Source organism: Mus caroli, unplaced genomic scaffold, assembly GCF_978045245.1.
Source record: "Mus caroli unplaced genomic scaffold, Mus_caroli_1 scaffold_13, whole genome shotgun sequence".
Taxonomy (NCBI): domain Eukaryota; kingdom Metazoa; phylum Chordata; class Mammalia; order Rodentia; family Muridae; genus Mus; species Mus caroli.
Genome location: NW_028227268.1, coordinates 5,381,187 through 5,401,889, shown reverse-complemented (window position 1 = coordinate 5,401,889; position 20,703 = coordinate 5,381,187). Strand labels below are relative to the sequence as shown.

Genomic DNA, 20,703 nt, shown 5'->3' with positions numbered 1-20,703 from the left:
CCCAGAACCCTCATCCTGCCAGCAGTTGCTCAGACCTGGCTGTAGACAGCAGGAACCCTGAGACCACAGAGGGCCTGCCTGGTCCTGACACAGATAAGTGCACTGTCTCTGGTTCTCCTCAAGGCTCCCAGCTCAAGATGAGGAGGAGTCCTGTTGCCCAGGAAGTGAGTGGCTCTCCTCTTCAGCTTTGGTCCCTGTTGATTTAAAATCTTTAAAGGTATTTGCCTCACAAACCTTGGTGATCTAAGTTCCGTCCCTAGGACCCACAGGGTGGAAGGAAGAGATTGACTCTTACAAGCTGTCCTTTCACACACACACACACACACTAATAAATAACAAAAAAATGTTTAATTTAAAAACCACAGACTTGAAGGTTCAGTCATAGAGGGTTAACAAGAACCTTTATAGGCCCAGCAGGGTGCTCCCTGGAGCTCAGGGTTGGGGTGTCTGATGTGACTCCTGGGCAGGAGGCATTACCTCCCATCTTGCTTAGGAAGGAAAACTGAAGGTCCTGGAGAGGTGATGGCCCAGGTGGGTTTAGGTCCCAGCGTCACTCAGCCCTGTGTTGCTGACTCGAGCCCTACTGCCCAAGGCAGCTGCCCAGGAGGTCCAGGTGGGATGTGCAAAGAGTATTTCTATCGATTCTCAACTTCTCCTCTGATTGGTGTATCTCCATAACATAGGATTATATTGGTACAGTAGTCTAGTATATAATTAATAAGCTTATAATTTGTATCTAAATTATATAAGATTGTTATATAAGATAGAATTTATAGTTCTGTCTGTGTGCACACCTCGACTCTGCCTTTTACTGCAAAGGGAGTGTAATTAGGAAAGCTCAGAAGGTGCAGGGGAGGCCTGGTGCACGCGCACGCGTGCACACACACACACGCACGCACGCGCACGCACACACTCACACACATGCACATACTCTCACACACACACACGTGCTCGAGCATGCACTCACGTGCACACACACTCACATGCACACACACACATACACACACACACACACGCACACGCACACACATGCACATACTCTCACACACATGCACACACGTGCTCGAGCATGCACTCACGTGCGCACACACTCACATGCACACACGCACACACACGCACACACACACACACACACACACACACACACGCTCTACTCTCTGGTCCTCCTGGTCCCATCATCCATCCCTTCTCCTCTCTGCCATTCTCTCCTGCCTTGGCTGCGACAGTGCAACTCCCCTGCCTCGCAGCCTCTGTCCCTGAAGATTGGCCAGCTTTCATGTCAGCAGCCCGGCAGAGTTGGCTGAGGGCCCGTCCTTCTCTGGCACCTGCACGTTCAGACACCTCCTGTGATAGCTCACTCTTTCTCTCCCATATGGGAGACTGAACTCAGGGCCTTGGAACCCCAGGCAAGTACTCTGCTACGGAGTTATCTCCGCAGAGCTCTTTGAGACACTCTCATTAGGCTTCCCAGGCTGGCCTCAGAGCTCTCTGCAGCTCAGCCAGGCTTTGAACTTGAGGTGCCCCTCCCCTCCCCAGTGGCTTACAGGTCTTTGTCACCGGGCCAAGGCCCCAGATCCTCTTTGAAGCTATCCTTGATGCTTCTAAGTCCTCAAGTGCTCTGCGGGTACATTTAACAGTGTATGGAAGTAGCTCACTTAGCTCGATTGCACTGCGTGCCTTGATGCCAAAGCCCGGACAGTAGTGAATGTTCTGGGTAGAACATTCTGGAGGGGCACTCAGGGTTACCTGGCATGCCTTGAAGGAGGCTGAGTTTAATCTCTCTTCACAAGGTCAGGCCTGCCTATTCCACTAATCAGCTTGAACCTCCTAATCCCTTCCCAGGAACTTCAGGAAACACAGCGGTGGCTTGGGAGTGGTAGGCTGGCCATTGTGGCTCCCCGGCCCTGTGGCCTTCTTCAGCGGAGTTGGTCGGTGGGGATGGGGCAGCTGAGCCATGTGCACCACCCTCTTCCTGTTCAGCTTGGCCATGCTGTGGCGCCGTAGATTTACCAACCGAGTGGAACCGTGAGAAACTGATGGGGCTGTGGATTGGGGTTGTGGGTGGGAGGGACCACCAGGGAGAGTTACAGACAAGCTGGTCTGGAAAGGAATTCAAAGGACACCCTGGAGGGGTACCTCTTGGAGCTAGTAGAGTGGGTTGGAGCAGCCAGTGCATTAGTCCTGCGCTGCTGGACTGTGGTAAAGGGGTGGGGCAGGGGCTGAGCACTGCCTACAGGTTCTCTTGCCTGCTCTTCCCTTCCAGAGAGCCCAGCAGAGTGGACGGGACAGTTGTGGGCAGCGGCTCAGACACAGACCTTCAATCTACCGGCAGGTGAAAGAGAGTCAGGGGTGGGGAAAGTAGTGCTAAGGAAACTATTGGTGTGTGTGCCTGTGTTTGTGCATGCGCATGCGCGCGCAGGCACTCAAATACCAAGTTCTAGCCCTAGCCCTCACCAGTCACTCCTTGTGTAGTGGGCAGGTTAGGTGGCAGAGGGAGTCCTTGCTCCCTTTTTCTGAACCAATGCTGTGTTGCTTTGCTTCTGTGATGTGAGTGTGGGGCAGTCCCCAGGAGGACCTTCTGTTGGAGGAGCAGGGAGCAGAGGGAGGAGGCAGGAGCCACTCTGGGTCGATTTGCTGCTCTCTTGTCCTTGGCCCTCCTCCTCCTCCTTCCTCTGCCACCGGTGGGCTCTGCAGCTCCGTTGCCTGAACCTCCAGCAGGATTCGCTGTCCACTCCCCAATAGAAGGCGCAGGAGGTGCATGACGTCATCAAAACTAAGTGCCATTGGCTGGGCTGCCCCTGCGGGCAGGACGCTGTCTCCAATGGCCTGGAAGTTAACTCTTCCTTAGGTTGCAGCCATGTGGCCTTTGGGGAGGCAAAGTTGTGCATTCTTCCTGACTTTTCCTTCCCTGGATTTCCAGAGTCTCCACGCCCGTCAAGACACTGCAAACGTGTCAATTTAGTACCTACGTGTAAGGCTATGTCCCGTGGACTCCCTAGCATGGGCAGGATCCCAAGATCAACTCTCACTTTTAGTGAAAACAAAGGGCAAAAAAAGATCTCCCCGGGCCTCCGGGATTTGGTGCCCACAGGAGGAGGGTGCCCTTACTAACTTGGCTCAGTCAGTGTGGGCGGGTAAACACATACCATGCCCCCTAAAGCTGGAGTTGTGGACAACAGCTGCACAGCTGCGGAAGCACAATGGAACTGGGAACTCGTGCTAGCTGAACTCCTGTCTGCATGGCCGTACTCCTGGCTGAGTACTTGATGGGTGGTTTATGTTTTCCTAGACCTTTCTCTTTTTCATTTTATTTTATTTATTTATTTATTTATTTATTTATTTAGAGACAGGGTCTCACTATGTTGCCCTGGTTGGCTATGCAGACCAGGCTGGCTCCAAACTCTCAAAGATCTGCCTACCTCTGCCTCATGTGCACTGGAATTAAAGGGGTGCTGTACTAGTCCCAGCTCCCAAACTTTGCTTATACAGTAATTCTCAAAAACCATAGGCTTATCAGGACATGCTTGCTTATAACTGCTTGGTAGTGACTGAGCAGCAGGAGCGGGGAGCCTCTGACTTCCAAATATCTGTCTTGCCCACAAAGAAAAGGTGGAGGTCATAGATCTCCTGACAAAAGAGAAAAGGCTACACTGCCTTTTAACTCCTCGGCACCCAGTTACCTGGAAGAGTTAGTAAGACAACAAGGAGCAGATTGCTGAGGGGAACTGCCACAGGGATGGCTGGGGGGTGGCATAGGTGGAAGTAGGAGGAAGAGTCCCCAAACAGGACCAAGTTTAACCCTTCCATCTCCTGACTCCGGTGCTTTCTCCCTCTGTTCAGGGAGAAAGGACCTGTGAAGTAGACTGTCACTCCTTCAGGCAGCCCGGCTCTGCGAATGCGGCCCGTCCCGTCCGCCCTGACAGGTAAAGTCAGGACCAGGCGCTATGGAGGATAGAAGGCAGGGCATTGGTCCAGCCATGTGGCGAGAGGGAGGAAGTCTTCAGCTCTCTCTCCATCACTGGTGGAGGTTGGGTGAGGCTGGGTTTATCTTTGTGCTTGCTACTTATGTTTCAGGCCATGGAGCTGGGGCTGGTTTGAAGAGAATTGAGTGTGATCCTGACATGTTTTTGAGGCTTGGGGGTGAGGCGGTAGCTGAGCTTAAGTTCTGAGGGCAGAGTTGCAGACTTCTAAGGGAGAGGCAGTGGAATGGGCCATCCTGAAATACACATCTCACCTCTGGGCACAGGGGAGCCCGCTGAACTGTCTGACTTTGCGTTCTAGCTGGAGTCCTGGTTCACCTCCCATCTAGGAAGATGGTGTGGGGCTGGAAGCAGAGGCAGGAAGGAAAACCGGAGAAGCAATCATGGAGAAGGTAGGCTTTCCTCCACGGCCCCTAGGGTTGCTGCTAGGCAGGCTGTGACTCGGGCTCCTGAGCAAAGCTGGACTTGCAGAAAGAACATGGGATGCTTAGGCCTCCTGGGTTCTCATTTCCGAGTTCCTGCTCTAAGGGACTGCCCAAGCTGGATGAGGCACAGAGAGGGGCTTCTTGGGGTTCTCCAGGTTCACTGAAGATAATCCCAGCATCTCAGGCAAGGGCCAGGTGCAAGAAGAGAGCGAGAAGACTCCAGAACCAAGGGAGGAATAAATGCTAGCTTGGGCTTAGTCATGAAGGGTTCCTCCATTCATTCTCCAGTCCAATCCTGAGCGCAACCCACAGACTATACATACTCCGTGGCACCCACATGAGAAGACACAGCCCATTACCACGCTACTAGGTGGGGGATCCAAGCTTAACCCCCTACTCAACTTTGCTGCTGATTGGCAAAAAGGGATTTCTGTTGGCCTGGCCATCTGCCAGCTCAGGAGCTATCCCGCTAAACCCCTGTGGTCTAGGGCTGGGTTGTGTCGCTCTGCTTCCTGTGGCATCTGCCTCTTTTCAGTCCCGAAAACTCACCCTGTCATTGGCTGTGCTCCTGAAATTATCAGCAAGAAAGGCCAGCTGAATCTGTGGCATGTCTGCCAGAAGCTGGATGGGAGCAAACGCCAGCTTGTGCTCCGAATGTGCTTTGTGTCTGTGTGTATGCATGCATGCAAGTGTGTTCTCTAAGTGGGCATCGGGTACCGGAAGCATGTGCGTGTGTATGTGTGCTCTCTAAGTGGGCAGTGACAAATGGGAGCATGTGTGTGTGTACGTATGTGTCTGTGTATGTGTGTATGTGTGAGTGTGTGCATGTGTGTATCTGTGTGTATGTTCTCTAACTGGGCAGCAGTGAGTGGGAGTATGTGTGTATATATGTGTGTATCTGTAAGTGTGTGTGTGTTCTCTAAGTGGGCAGCAACGAGTGGGAGCATGTGTGTGTGTATGTGTGTATGTGTATGTGTGAGTGTGTGCATATGTGTATCTGTGTGTATGTGTGTGCTTTCTAAGCGGGCAGCAGTGAACGGGAACATGTGTGTATATGTTTGTGTATCTGTGTGTGTGTATGTATGTATGTGTGTGAATGCATGTGTGTGTGTACATGTGTGTATCTCTGTGTGTGTGCTCTCTAAGTGGGCAGCAGTGAACGGGAACATGTGTGTGTATCTGTGTGTGTGTGTATGTGTGTATATGTATGTGTGTGTCTATCTGTGTGTGTGTGTATGTGTGTGTGTATGTGCATGCGCACTCTAAGTGGGCAGCGGCGAGTGGGAAGGAGAAAGCATGTCGACTTGTCACTGTGCTGACTGCTCAGTAACTCGGTGGCAGCCTCCCTTGCCCCCAGCTGCTCTGCCATTTCTGTCTTTACTGTCCTGCCTGATCCAGAGCAGAGATAAAAGCGCATTTCCGCTCCTGCTCCCAGATGCAGGCTTACCCTGCGGGCAGCTGCTCCCCACTGTCTGGGAGCCATTCATCTTCAAAAACGCCCCCACCCGTGCATCTCTCTCTTCCCCACCCAGCTCCACACTGCCAGTCCAGCAGTGATGCCTCTGTCTAGCCAGCCTCTGCCCTTGGCAGCAGAAGACAGTTCCCTAGACAGCAGGATCCTAGCACTGTTCCACTTCAGTGGAGAGAGAGAAAGGATGAGGATGCTGCAGCAGAGGGACCCAATGTTGGGGGGAGGGGGTACCCACTGGGAGGAGTGGCTGGTACTGCCAGGAGCCTGGCTCAGGGATGTGCACAGGCAGTTCTGTGGGAACTGCTCAAGTAGGGCAGGAGGTGTATGTGTGTGTGTGTGGGGGGGGGGGAGTCACACTAGGGGAACAACCCTGCCAGAGTGCCCCTGACTCAGGTCATGAGCCCGTGGCCACACGCTTCAGCTCCTATCAGCCTGTTTTCTCCTGGGAGGCATGAGCCAGTGACAGGCTTATGAGGCTGATGCCAGAGGGCACTGTCCTAGGGACTCTGTCTTCTCTGATCCCAGCTTTGCCTTCACTCTCTAATCTAGTCACCGTGTTCCTGTCGCTTCATCCTTGTCTCTCCTCTCTGCCATTTCCAAGTTGCCTGCCTCCTTCCAATGATCCAAGAAATTGTCAGGCCAAGGTCACAGAGCGGTACCAGGGCTGGCTCCCAGCCCAGCTCCACTTCTAACAGGGCAGCACCTTCTTGTAGCACTGTTCTGTGAATCTCCTCTAAGGATCCACTCCGGGTGAAGGGCAGGGTCGGGATGGAAAGGGGCTCGCTGGCAGTGGGGGGATGAGACTCCCTGGGACCTGGCAGCTGGGGTGCCATGTGGGCTGGGAGGGAGGGGTCCCCCCCTCCCCAGGGAGCAGGCTGGCTTTGGTGGGAGCAGACTGTGTTTACACCTTCCCCGCACACCCAGCCCACGCTCGGCTTACTCCCAGGGCCTCTCCCATCCCAGGCTCTCTGTGCAGTCTGCACAGTTGCAGCTTTTCTCAGAAAGTCCCCTCCCTCATAGGGGAGGCTCCTACAGCCCAGGTACCCTTCCCTCAGCCCACTAACCCCCATCACATAGGTCAAGGGATGATCTTTCAGATATGGAGGCTGTCAGTTAATTCCTGGCCATGATGCTACCCTCACAGAGGCTAAGCCCTTCCTTTCCCGTTTCCGTAGAAATAGCTGCTGACTGGAAACAGGAGCAGGAGTATTCGGGTGCTTGCTAGACAGAGAGCCAAGGACAATGGGAGAGACAGAGGTGAGATGAAAGGATGGGCAGTGGCTGATGCAGGGGACTGGCTCTGAATAAGCAGGGACCTATGAGCAAAGGGGCTGGAGCCAGGGCTGCCGCTTCCTTCCTCTGTGACCTCGGGTAGGGACAGCACGTCTCTGTGCTTGCTTCCTAGTCTCTAAGACAGAGTTCCTTCTGTGAGCGTTAGCTGATTGTGTAGTGCTCAGTACACAGCTACACTCACTACACAACACACACTAGAGAGGGCTGTGGGTGTGCCAGTCTTTGCATGTAAGCTACTGTACAGCTGTTACAGTTCTTCCCTCCCCCTTACCCCATGCTACTTCTTCCATTCCTCCCCCACATACCCCACAGCTGGGAGATGGGCAAATGAGAAGAGGTGATGCAGGGAGGGCCGGGTGAGCGCACCCAGGGCCTCTCTGTGTGCGGAAGGCTGTCTCAGCCCGGACACCTTCCCATGACAGAGCAATCTCAGCTGTGGGGGGACAGGAGTCGGCTGCCCTGGTGCCTCCCCTCCCTTGTCTGTAGCTAGCTGCCCTGGTGTCTTCCCCACTTGTCTGCATGTCAATCTCTCTGCTGGTGAGAGCCTGGGTGACAGGAGAGGGCTGCTCTGAGCTACAGGGTGGCCAGCGGCAAGCGGCCTGACAGGGAGTGCCGCTGTCTGCTGCTTCCTGGCGGCTGACACTCAGGACAGCTGCCAGTCTCTCCTGGAGACAGCAACACAACCAGAGAACGATGAGATGCTGTGGGGGGGGGGGGAGCAAGATAGTGAGTGGTTCGAGCGGCTTCTGCAGCCGCTGCTGCCACCTTAAAGTGCAGATATGACCCTGGAGGGCACCCACCCATCCCACCCAAAATGTGTAGGGCAGAACTGTCCTGTGATGGGGATATGGCAGAGGTGCTGGCTAGGGACTAGACTAAGTGAAACCTGGGACCATTTGAGGCCGGCAAGGGCAGACGGAGCACTTTACTCTCCTAGCCCTCTTTTTATGCTCTCTGCGGGGCTTTGCTCTTAGGGAGAGGCTGAGTCCTCGCGTTGAAGGACCATGCTGTTTCTTCGTGAGCCTGAAGATAAGGAGGCCATCAGAGTGGCTATGCTGAGGCTTCCCTTAACAGAATGCTAATGACACTAAGAATACTATTAATGATGGCTAACACGGACCACACTTATTACATGCCAGGCACTGCGTCCAGGGCCATATTTACAAGTACAGTCTCTTTGATGCAGCAGGAGCTGTTGCTGCCCTCATGTACCCAATAAGGAAAGAGAGCTCCACAGGATTTGGTCAAGGTCACAGCTGGCAGCGAAGCCAGGACCTGTGTCTGGGAGTCCGATGGCAAAGCTTCTGGTAGAGAGGTCTCGAATTTGCAGATGAGGGCTACAGAGAAATTCCAGGTGCAGATGGGGGCTACAGAGAAATTCCAGGTGCAGCTTTTCCTAAAAGGACACAAGGCCTGTAGTTGCGGACCTGCCTGCCACGGCTGTCTGTGCAGCGGGCCAGGGGGGCCACAGAGAATCCTGCTGTTTTCTCTTCAGGTACATGTCAATCAACGGCAGGCCAGACCTGGGATCTGAAAGGCTTTGCCAGCTGAGGAGAGCAAAAGAGAGTCTGCCTCTGAAGGATCCATCAGTGCCCCTGAAATAGGAAGTGATGGCCCCTGGCAGGGATGACAGACAGCAAGGCCATAACTCCCTGTCACTGTCTCTTGTCACTCTGTTGCCTCCTCCAGCTCGGGTCAGGACTCTGGGGAGAGACTGACAGCCAGCAGCCCAGTTGCAGAGGGGGAGGGCTGAGGAGGGTGACAGCTTTGGTTGGTTTGTTTGCCATGGGGAGGGGGGCATGGAGTGCAAGAGGGTGGCTTCAAGGATTCATGATCAGCACTGGGAGTGCAGACCCTCTCCGTGGGGTACCTGTGTCCCCTGGTGAGGGATTAGGACCCAGGTGTGGCTATGGAAATTAAAACAAGCAGAAAGGACTTTATGACAGACTCTGAGCATATGGACCACACACACACACACACGCGCACACACATACACACACACACACACACACACACATACACAAATCAATTTAAAAAACAGAATGAAGAACTTTTACAACTCAGGGGTTGGAGAGCAGGCTCGGCGGTTACGATCTGCTCTTCCAGGAGACTGGAATTCTGTTCCCAGCACCCCCAGGCAGCTCCCAACCACCTGCAAGCAGCAACCTCAGGGGGTCGACGACCTCTTTTGGCCTCTGGACAACGAGCTGAGCTGATTCGCGCACCCCCATTTGATCTCAGTACGGCAGAGGCGGGGACATCTCTGAGTTCAAGGCCAGGACAGCTAGGGCTGCACAGAGAAACCCTGTTTCTGAAAACCAAAACCAAGCAACCAAAGAAACAAAGAAACAAACAAACAAAACTTTCACAAGTCAACAATTAGTCCACTTTCTAAAAGGGGGAGGGAGGGAAAGGTCCTAATAACTACTCTACCAGAAAATAGATAATTATAGCCAATAAGCTCAAAATCAGCAGCTGAGATGCATCATTCCCTTATCAGAAGGAGAACGCAGTGCAGCTGAAACCCCTCCCTGCAGTCTCTTGGGAACTTAGTGTGTGGTGACTTATAACGTAACCCGAGAACGATGAAAACTGATTTTACAAAAGCATTGGCTTCTGTTGGCTTTTGCTAATAGCAGCGCCACACTGAGCATAACTCACGGATCTATCAACAGGCATCAGTGGGTACACGGAGGTATGTGTGCTCAGTGGGGTGACACCCAAACACAAAACCGACATGAGGTATGCACCTGAGGGACAGCGCAGGCGGGTCGGGAAAGCAGACACAGAGGAGGGGCTCATTTGTGGTCACGTGTGTGAAATCTAGGGCCAGGCAAGAGCCATTGACAGGGACAGGAAGCAGAGCAGTGCTGGTCCAGACCACAGCTGGACATGGGAACCGACTGCACAAACTAAGGAAGAGCCGTGCGGGTGCCCAGGGGAGCCAAAGTGCTCTGAATCTTGGTGGGATCCTGCTTACAGGCCTGTGTCTGCATGCCGGACTCTGACAGTACATTTCGGACGTATTTTAGTCTGTGTATCTCATACCTCAATAAAAATGGCTTCCATAGTCAAAAAGCAAAACAAGAATGAAGACATGATCACTATTTGTTCACGGTCCAGCAAAAGAGGCAAAATATAAATGCACAAACGTGGCACCAATCTCTAATCCTGGACAGCAGAGGAGCTGATGATGAGGCCAAAGCCAGGCCATGCAACTTCAGCAGGATCCCATCCCCCACCCCCAAAAAGATAAAAACGGGGGAGGGGAGGAGGGCATTTGCCTCACATGCCTGAGCCTTGGGTTCATGGCTCAATATTGGAAGGGAGTGGGGGAAGGAAGGAAATTATGATAAAACGTGGAATGGAGCTGGGGAGATGGATCAACAGTTAAAAGGACTTGCTGCTCTTGCTGAAGACCCGGGTTTGGTTTCCAGCACTCACATCAGGTGGCTCACCACCATCTGTAACTCCAGCTCTAGATCTGACATTCTATAGCTTTCATAGGCATCTGCATACACACGGTACACATAAGCTCAAACAAGCCCACAAACATGCACATAAATGAAGCAAATATTAAAAAAAAAAAAGCAGTGGGATAATGAGTATTAGAAGAAATGATAATATCAAGAGTTCCTATTTGTGTGCCCTTAGCTCTGAGCCAGGCACTATATAAGTGCTTTGGATATACAGTCTTAAAACAATCCTGGGAGGTTCCAGTTATCACGCCTCATTTCTCCCTTATGGTTAAATTGAGGGCTTGAAGTTGGGTATAGTATTGCTTATCTTTGATTCCAGCATTTGGGAGGCAGAGGCAGGCAGAGCTCTGTGAGTTCTAGGCCAGCCTGGTCTACAGAGTGAGTTCTGGGACAAGCAGAGCTGCACAGTGAGAGCCTGTCTTGAAAAGAAAACCAAAACAAAAAACAGAGGTGAGGCTAGACAGGTAAAGCAGTCTGTTCAAAGTTGTTCAATCTGGGTTCAGTTGAGCTGGGATTTTCTTCCAGCCTGCTCCCGTAACAGAGCATGTGCTAAAACACCCGCCACAGTAAAGGTGTCACAAGGAAAACCCGGGGTGCTGCAGCGTGGCAGCCCAGCCGAGAGCACACAGAGAGGTGTTTTAAGATGAGCTGGAATGTGCCAAGCAGAGGCAAGGATGAGGGGAAGGAAGCCAAAGCAAAGGGAACAAGCAAAGTTTACGCAACATCAAGAAGGCAGGCAGGGATTTCCCGGAATGGGGGACAAGTCCAGAAAACAACAGATGAGGTCCAGACAATACTGCATAGTTTTCAAACTTGTTTATTTTTAAAACTCTGTTTTAAGTGGCAATTTTATTAGAGGAAATAGATTTGCAGATAAGGTGGGTGAAGGCATAGCTTTTCTTCCTGTGTGTGTGTGTGAGTGTGTGTTGGAGACAGAAACTTATTGTGAACTTCTGGCTAGCCTAGAACTCACTCCAGGCTGACCTTAAACTCACAGAGATCCACCTGCCTCTGCCTTGTGAGTGCTGAGATTAAAGGTTTGTGCCACTATGCCTGGCTTCTTCCAGAGAATTCTTCCTTCCTTCCTTCCTTCCTTCCTTCCTTCCTTCCTTCCTTCCCTCCTTTTTTTTCCCCCTGAGACAGGGTTTCTTTCTTTGTGTAGCCCTGGTTGTCCTGGTCACTCTATAGACCAGACCAGGCTGGCCTCAAAGTGCTGGGAATTCTTCGTGAGGGAATGGGAAGTGTGGGTATCGTTTAGGCTAACTAGAACTAGAACTCTCAACAGAACCCGCAGCTGGAAACTGAAACAATAAGACGTCTTCCTTACATCTCACACTCTGTATTTCACTGAAACGTTTAAGGCGTATCCCACATACCGAAATAGTACACATGAAAGGGCGTCTTTAAACCAACGAGAGATGAAAGCCAAGGGTCTCAGGGCTGGCTCTCTCCAGCAGTTGACCAGCAGCCTCAAGGACTCCTTTCTTCTCTCCAGCCCATCCTCAGAGGGATTTGGCTCTTGCTCTGAGGGGAGCCTCACAGATTCCAGACGGCCGTGGCAAGTCCAAGCATCGCGTCTCTACCATGTCCCAGAGCCAGAAGAGAGGCTGTTGTTTGGAAAGGCAAGAAGAATTCCCCCTACTTGGCCAGAATTGTATTGTAGACAAGATGGAGGAGGGATGGTTTACAGGAAGGCCTCCAACGCGCCTGCACACAGACGCACTTCCTGTGAAAGCACTGGTGCAGACGCTCAGAGTGTAAGCAGCCAGTGTCTTGGAGGCATCAGCAACCCTCCTTCATGACCTTATTAATAAAGTCCAAGATTCCCTTTGCAATTAAGAAGGGAACATCAATACTGTAAAGACTGCTTTCTCGCTACGGTTTTCAGAAACCACATCTTTCTCAAATCCTGTCAGTGACTTCCCCAGCCCGCAAGGCCAGCTGACTAACTCTGAGCCTTGGGTTGATAGTCAGCTTGCCTGTTTCCCACACTTAGCCCTGGACTGTGGTGCTTCACCTGATAGCTGTAATGTGCACTTGTAGATCTCGTAGAATGGTCATGGGATCCCACTGCACACACGTCTCAGATGCACCGGATCTCAGCCGCAGCGGGTGCAAGTGAGATCACAGTAGCATTAGCACCTCCTTCTGAGCAGCTCTGTCCTTGGCTGCTCATTCAGGGATTCTGATGCAGCCCTTGAAGCTTTTCCAGTTATTTCTGGACTGCCCACACAGTTGTGCCTCGTGCCTGCTCAGGCACAAGGCCTTTGGAGTTTGCTCCAGCCTCTTGGCCACTGCCCAGCTGCTCGTAGTGTGCCTGTGGCTGTTCCACGGCGAATAACTGAGGTGTGCAGGGGAAAGTGTGCCCTTCCAGGTGTGAAACCCACACAGAGACCTACAGGCAGAATAGTGGCCTTTCTGCACACTGAGTGGCAATTAGCCTGGAGCCCTGAGACAGCAGGAGATCCCAAAGCCAGACACCAAGAGGCTCCTACAGAGTCTCATCCTCCATCCACTCTGCCACCACGTGGCTCAAACCAACAAAGCAGGTGGCCAGCATTCTTGTGTCAATGTTACTTATTAGTCTCCAACCACCTCTGGAAAGACAGAAAAGTTGCAGCTGGGGACATGGCTCAGTTGGTAAAGCACCTGCTGCCCAAGAAGGGGACAAGAGGCCAGATCCCTGGTGCTCACTAAGAAGCCAGGTGAGGGGCTAGAGAGATGGCTCAGTGGCTGAGAGCATGAAACCAAATGGCACCTTACAACTGTGACTCTAGTTCCAGGGGTAATCTGACACCCTCTTCTGGCCTCCGTGGGCACCAGGCACACACGTGGTGCACAGACATACAGGCAGGCGACCCCCATGCCATGCAGTGCATAAGTAAACAGAGTAGCAGCAGGAGGTGGGAACAGTGTCTATAGTCTGAGCTCTGGGAAAGCGGAGACACAGGGAATCCCTGGAGCTCACTGGTCAGTCTGTCTGGCCAATCCACAAGCTCTAGGGTTAGTGAGAGACTTGAACTTCACACCTAAAGTGGAGAGTGACTGAGAAAGAGACCCAAAGTTGGTGTCTGACCTCTACATGCGCCCACATACTCTCATACATGTGCACCTGCATACATGTTCATACCCACACATACAATTTTTTTTAAAGATTTATTTATTTATTATATGTAAGTACACTGTAGCTGTCTTCAGACACTCCAGAAGAGGGCGCCAGATCTCGTTACGGATGGTTGTGAGCCACCATGTGGTTGCTGGGGTTTGAACTCTGGACCTTCGGAAGAGCAGTCGGGTGCTCTTACCCACTGAGCCATCTCACCAGCCCCACACATACAATTTTTAAAGACACAAATCGTCCTCCATTCTACTTCTCCCCCAGAAGAAAAGCTCTTATGTAGTAGGTCAATTCACTCAGCGCATTAGCAACCGAATGATAAAAGCATAAACTCTGCAGGCTGAGATCAAACCAAGTCTGCCAGATACCATTGAGGCTTTAACCAGCACCTCACCTCTTGATACCTGTCTTCTCATTTGTCAGATGGGACAGTCACAGGGCTTCATAGATATCGAGGATTAAAGAACCTGAGACAGTGAGCAGCCACCTAGCGAATCCCGTCACGTGTTAACTACCATTATTATCTTGTCTGCAGAAGGTCACGTGCCCACGAATTTCACAAGCGGCTTTGGGCAAATTCTTGAGAATTCCCCCTGCAAGTCTCACATGAAAGAACTTAACGTGCCAAGAGAAAATGCATCCTTCCCTTCAGAATTCAACAAAATAGTCTGTCTTCAAGGGTAAGATAGAAAATTCAAGGGCCTGTGTTCTTGCTGAATACATTAATGATTATCTCCTTGGGATATTCTGTGAGAAAGACACAGACCAACTCTAAGCCCAGCACTGTGAGGGAATTAAAAAAAAAATATTAAGAGAGTTCCCTCCCCCCAAAAGCACTCACAATTAAATTAAAGGAGAGAAATATACATGGATATGGTCATTAAGAGTGAGTAACAACAGATTTCCACATTAAAAAGATGATACAGGCTAAATGCTACAGAGTTCCATTTTGAGGAGGACAGGGCGAGGGTCGTGAATAAAAGGCTCTAGATCTTGCAAATTTAAACTAGCTTGTAAATAGGTATAAGTTCTGGCCCTGCCTTGCCATTTTGCCCTATTTAAAAATGAAGTCAAGATGCCCCATGCAAAATGATACTCGAAACGAACGAGGCAGGATCGAAAGACATGGAAAACACGCCCACGATAGAGGAAGAGGGTCCCTCATTCAGGAATCCTGTCAAGTCTCTTGCCAACAGAGAAACAAGAATTCTGGCATAATTACCAACTGCTGAAGGCCCTTTTGCCCTTCCCAGATATTAAACTACAATTTTCAGCGACCCTCACCAATTACACCACCCCCACCCCATGCAACCCCTAGCGACTTGTGCCTACAGTTCTATCCAACGCTTCTCTGGGGCCAGCACACTTATTTCACTTACCAAGATAGCAAGAAAGTGGGGAGGGGGGGTGTCTCCTAGCAACCTTTTAAGATGTAACTCACGAGCTACTAGAATTATACATGGCTAACGCAATCAATTGCAACTCTCCTTGAGCCAGTTCCCACCCTGGGTATGCATTCTTCCTGAGCGCCTCTCTTTCTCCTAATCCTCACACTAAACCCCTTTATTAAAATGGTTTTTATCTCCAACTTATACCGGCTAGTCCTCAGCGCCGTTTTCATTGTATCTTCCCCGCGAGAACAGTGCCACAGGCAGGCGAATACCCGGTGCTGCTGTTACTGCTGCTGCTGCTCCTGCTGCTGCTGCTGACGGTCGCCCCTGCAGCTCTCGAACGCCCCCTGCCGCCCGAACCCGCTCTCGCCCCCATCTTAAAAGCTGCCGATTCCCTGGGACTTTCCCTGGACTTCACTAAGGAACTAAGCCAAGTGACATTTCTCCACCCCAGATAAAAATCTGCAGCACAATTAATAAGGAGCCTCAGTTTCCTCAACGGTCCCTGAACCCTCGGACATTCTCCACCTCCCCAGACTTAGCGGGGAACCGACGAAGTTCTCCACCAGTCCAAGCTCCTCACCCCCGAACCCTCTGCTACCCCTGGTGGCTGCCACCATCTTACCCCTTTCTCTTCACTCAATGTGAGGTGAGACGACCCACTCTTGGCAACGGTAGATTTAGAACTACATTTCCCATCAAACCATTCTCGACATCGCGAGAGTTCCGGCGAGACTTGCGGGGGGGAGGGAAAACGGGAAGACTGCGCGCAAGCGCGATCCCGTCCTTTCCGAGGTCCTCTGCCGCGTGTTTGGAAGTTATGGCCGCGCCGGTCCGTGGTGCTCTCCCTGAAAGGCCTAGGCTTTGGGTGATGGTAAGTTGTGGAAAAGGGAAGATGAAGCTTTCCTACACATACCGTCGACACGCTTACTCTCTCTGGAGGTGACGTGGCGACGATCAGCCCTTTCCTTTACTATTGCGGGCCTTAGGAGGTCTGAGATGCCGTCTAAGGAAATGCTCTCCAGACTGCGAGACGTTTGATGCGGACGGGATGAAGCCCTTTTTGGTCTTCGATCTCTCTTCTCTTGGGGCGGGGAGCGGTCTTCTCTCTGTGACCCACAGCCAGCCATGTGCTCATCTCTGTCTGCCCTGGGGTCTCCATTGAGGGTGGTGGCCTTAAGTGAACACGAGTGACCCCTGCTAACTACAGATTGTCATGAACGGGATTGAAAACTGAAAGCCGTTAGCTCTAACGCGGCATAACTTCTCCTTCTCCGAAGGCATTGCCTTTTGGCACTCGGGAGACAAGACGCAGGTTCCATCTCAGAAGTAATGGCTGGATCCCTGAAAGCCAACGGGCTCGGTGTGGTCACCCGTCAGAAGGCATAGGTAGATGGTGGGCATCTGCCTCAGACATAGAGTTCTCAAGTTCAGCCAGAAGAATGCGCGTTGAGCCCTCCGCAGCCCGTGTCGGTAAGGGTTCCAGACAAGTGGTGTAATTTGGGGCTACAGAGTGCCTTTCTGCAACTCAACGTGGTTGCCGGAACCGGATTTCCAAGAATGAGTTGGGTTGGCTCGGGGGCTTGGGGGGCCTCTTGCTGGTTGAGCCGAGGATGATTTAAGTTATCCCTGTCTGAAATGACACTTTCGTGAAGAGTCATGGTTTACTGAGGCTCGACGTTTTGAGGCCTGTTTTGAGAATGAGCACAGTAAGGTTGCTTCTGTTAGAGTGAAGTGGGATGGATCTCTTTATTATTCCTTCAGACGGAGGTGTTGTCTCCAGGAAGCATCATGGAAAGGCGTGGTGCACAAGGGCCTTCAGGATGCCCGTGCCTGGTAAGAGCTTCATAGAGTCGCAGGGGTTGTGGTCGCTGGGAAGGGTTGGTTGTTAGGTTTGGGGTGGGGGCGGGGTTAGAGGTGTTGCGGGATTGATTGTCCAGAGGAGGGCATGGTTCTCGTTACTCCGCACTCTCACAAGCTGCATTTAACATTTGTGAATACAACATTGTTCTTCACTCAACTGCTAAGTAAACTCTGACGTTCAGTGAGTGGGCTCTGTGTCTTTTGTATATGCGTGTGCCACTGCATGTATGTGTCTGGTTGACTTTAGTGAGTTTGGTTTCCCCTTTAGCCACCAAGCTGTCTTTTGGCCTAGAAATTGGGTTAAGTAAAGATTTGGGCCTGCTACCTGGTAGTGGCACAGAGGCTTGTCCTCTGTAACACAGAACCACTGGCTTCCAAACCTGGATGTCTCTCAGAACAGGTAAAAAGTTAAAATACACACATTCCCACCCAGGTCAGGGGATGCGACGGTTGTGGAGTGGAATTAAGAGTCCTCGGGGTCTGAGCATGCATGGAGAAACTGTCCGATGACTGGTTGTTCTACTGCCATTCTCTCACAGCGAGACCAGAGCACTGGCTATGTTTAAGCGCCTCCCCGAGATAGTTTTTTTAATCCTCAGTCTTAACAGACAGCCATATGCTTTTGTACATGTGGGTGGGGAAAGGAGACACTCCTTTATATAGTATCACCTCTTAGTGGCAGGTGTGGTAATGGCTGCCCTTCGGTAGGGTCGCTGTAGTGGGTGACCTGTACCATTTTAGGGATTCCATTGATAGTCTAGAAAGACTTGTCAAAGACTCTGGCTCAGCTGTAAGGCAGATGCTGCTGGAAGTGACCTTTTTCCAGAGTCTTCCCGTGTAGCCTGGATTGGCCTTGCATTTGTTGTGGAACAGGGGTTGGGTTCAAACTCATAATTCTGTCCTGGCTTCCTTCCTGTTAGTCACCTTGTCTTTAAGAGGACAGGCAGGAGTGACGAGAGAAATGGCTTAGTGGTTAAGAAAATTTGCTGAATCTTTTTTAAAAACTTGTGAAAAGTTCTCGTGCACAAAGGCTGACCTGCTGTGGGAGCTGAGGAGTCCATGATGATATAAAGCGCCTTTCTGTGTGGAGTGTGGATGCCTGAAACTCAGCCTTCCGGGCTTGCCTGGAAGACTCCATGTGAGTTTTTTTTTTAGAGTTAACCTTGTGTGTGTTTCCTTACTGATAGGTGTCGGCTGCACCCCAGTTTCTGGGCCTGACTCAGAAGGATGCCTGTGAGCAGAAGAGCTGGCACGTGCAGCTCGGTGGAGCATCAGTGCCAACCAGTCCAGTACCCTGGCTGAGGGGTGTGCTAAGTGGCAGGCAAGTGTCAGCAGGATTTTGTCGCTGCTTCGCTAGGTTGTGTAGCTCCCTTGTGACAGGTGAAGCAATTGTCACTGGTTGAGCTGAGGATGATCTAAGTTATCCCTGTCTGAAATGACACTTTCGTGAAGAGTCATGGTTTACTGAGGCTCGACTTTTAAGACCTATTTTGAGAATGTCCACAGTAAGGTTGCTTCTGTTAGAGTGATGTGTGTTGTTTTCATTACTCAGATTCCCGGTTGGCTCATCGTAAGGCGTGGCACAAAAATCACCATCGAAAGGGCCTTCGGGATGCCTCTGTCTGGTAAGAGCTTTACAGAATTGCAGGGGTTGTGGTTGCTGGGAAGGGCTAGTCTGTTAGATCAGGTGCTGCAGAATCAAGTGTAGCCCTTCCTCCCTTTAGTCTTACTGTATAGCCCTTGCTGGCCTGCAACTTGCTATGTAGACCTGGTTGACCTCAAACTCAGTTTGTGGCCTTTCAGGTGCTGAGATTTTTATGTTCTCATTTTGTGTTCCCAAAAAGCCCATAAGCCTATGATGGATTGGTTATCCCTGTCTGAAGATTTCAGCTGAGGGAAAATACTCTATTCTGAGGCTTAAGAAATTTGAGCTTTATAAGGAATCAAGTTAAATAGACTGCATAGAGAGCTGTGTGCCAACCTCCCAAAATCTAAGGTCTAGTTGCCTGTTAATCCTCTTCCTTGGGTGCTCTGAGGGCAAAGTCCTTGAGTTAGCAGAAACCAGGCCGGTTGCCAGCACCCGTCCTGTGTTCACTGAAGTGAGACATGCTGGTCACATAGTTCTAGAAAATGAATGTCTTCCTTTAGAGGAGGCAGGGATGTAAGGCGTGCCATGAGAATGGAGTCTAGCAGTGCTGACATTTAGAAACAATTGGGGGGGAGGGAGTTTGCTCAGCCCAGCCTTAGTAATGCAGTGTGCACTGTGTCCTTTTTCTCTATGGAAGCTGGGGGATGGATATGGGCTTACACTAAAGTAGCTGTACTTGGGGAATTCTCTGTAGGCAAGAGTGCAGGGCAGCTCTGCTTGCCTTCACTTCTGAGTGGACGCAGGTTCAGGTCCTCAGGGATTTGGTTGAATATAAATACTCCGATGTTTCATGAGAAACCTTTTTTTGGCCACTTACCAGGAACTTTCTTAAAACTTTCTTAAAAAAAGAAAAAGTTAGCAGCCTGCTTCTGAACTTGGCTGGTGCCTGCCTGTGTGCAGCGCACACGGTGCCTTGTAATGGCGGCTGGAATCCCAGGACTATCTGAATGCTTGTTCCTAAAGTTTGCAGTTTTGATCACTTAGCTGCCTGTCTGTCTCCTTCAGGTTCTTTCCTTGTTTCTAGGTTATTGCCCTGTAGTGCCAGAGCCTTCTGCTGCTCCTGCCTTGAATTTCCCAGAGTCATCAGACAACCTTGGCGTTTGTTCTGCAAGAGGAGCCAGTAAAGGCCTCGTGACTGTGGTCATCCTCATGACTGTGGTCACCCTCGGAAGCCTTTGACAGCTAGCTGGTGCGGGCGCTCAGTCGGAGGCCCTAGGAGGCCCCTGCTAAGCCGAGAAAAGCATTTCTCACAGTGGATTTCCTGGAAGTTAGGGTTGGCCTTTGTATTTTAAAGCACAAATAAACTTTATAAAATTTAACTTGGTAGCATTGTGGGTATATGAGTGAGCCTTAGAAATACTTAAGGACCATTCCAGAATAATGCTTGCACTGAACTGTAGAGAATCAGACCTTTTCTATTGACTTGCTAAAATGTACTTGTCACATAAAGCATGGTTAACATTGTGTAACACCTCAACTCAACCATTGGGGGTGATGGGCTGGAGGGCACAGGTTACTCTTGAGACCACCTGGGTTCAATTCCCAGCATCTACATGGTGCTCAGAACCATCGGTAACCCTAGTCTTTTTTTTTAATTTATTTATTATATGTAAATACACTGTAGCTGTCTTCAGACACTCCAGAAGAGGGCGCCAGATCTCGTTACGGATGGTTGTGAGCCACCATGTGGTTGCTGGGATTTGAACTCTGAACCTTCGGAAGAGCGGTCGGGTGCTCTTACCCACTGAGCCATCTCCCCAGCCCGGTAGCCCTAGTCTTAAGGGATCCTTTGGACACATCCTGAGTACCAGGCATGTAATGCACAGGCCAACATACGGGCAAAAACTCAAGTATAAATAGCTCTTAAATGGAGCATTGGTAAAGGACGCTGATGTATCTGCACATTTGATGGGTTGTGTACTGTGGGTCTAAGGGTAGTCTGCAGAACTGACAGGGCTGTCTGATGGAGTCCTTCAAAAGGTAGGACAACCATTTAACTCCTGCTGCAAGAGGCTGTGGTTTTTATGGGTAACTA

General features: G+C 51.0%; 1 protein-coding gene, 1 long non-coding RNA gene and 3 other non-coding genes across 6 annotated transcripts; all 5 read left to right on the top strand.

The window, feature by feature from the left end:
• The first annotated feature begins 1,847 nt into the window (after positions 1-1,847).
• Prcd (photoreceptor disc component) lies at positions 1,848-12,942 on the top strand. The gene is made up of 5 exons (XM_029484122.2): positions 1,848-2,025; positions 2,264-2,332; positions 3,841-3,923; positions 4,282-4,372; positions 12,144-12,942. Exons 1-3 carry the CDS (start codon positions 1,955-1,957, stop codon positions 3,860-3,862), a joined length of 162 nt encoding a protein of 53 aa, XP_029339982.1. The 5' UTR covers positions 1,848-1,954; the 3' UTR covers positions 3,863-3,923; positions 4,282-4,372; positions 12,144-12,942.
• A 3,004-nt stretch (positions 12,943-15,946) lies between these two features.
• Positions 15,947-19,987, top strand: LOC110305866 (uncharacterized). 2 transcript variants are annotated; one of them, XR_015044928.1, is made up of 6 exons: positions 15,947-16,031; positions 16,438-16,630; positions 16,922-16,993; positions 18,208-18,341; positions 18,573-18,645; positions 19,693-19,987. It is a non-coding gene; the product is annotated as an uncharacterized LOC110305866 (long non-coding RNA). The 2 variants fall into 2 exon arrangements; XR_002379199.3 differs by having other exon boundaries at positions 19,674-19,987.
• LOC115032642 (small nucleolar RNA R38) lies at positions 16,760-16,835 on the top strand. The gene has a single exon (XR_003838276.1). It is a non-coding gene; the product is annotated as a small nucleolar RNA R38 (small nucleolar RNA).
• Positions 18,420-18,495, top strand: LOC115032643 (small nucleolar RNA R38). The gene has a single exon (XR_003838277.1). It is a non-coding gene; the product is annotated as a small nucleolar RNA R38 (small nucleolar RNA).
• Positions 18,868-18,941, top strand: LOC115032644 (small nucleolar RNA R38). Its single transcript, XR_003838278.1, has one exon. It is a non-coding gene; the product is annotated as a small nucleolar RNA R38 (small nucleolar RNA).
• Positions 19,988-20,703: the final 716 nt, after the last annotated feature.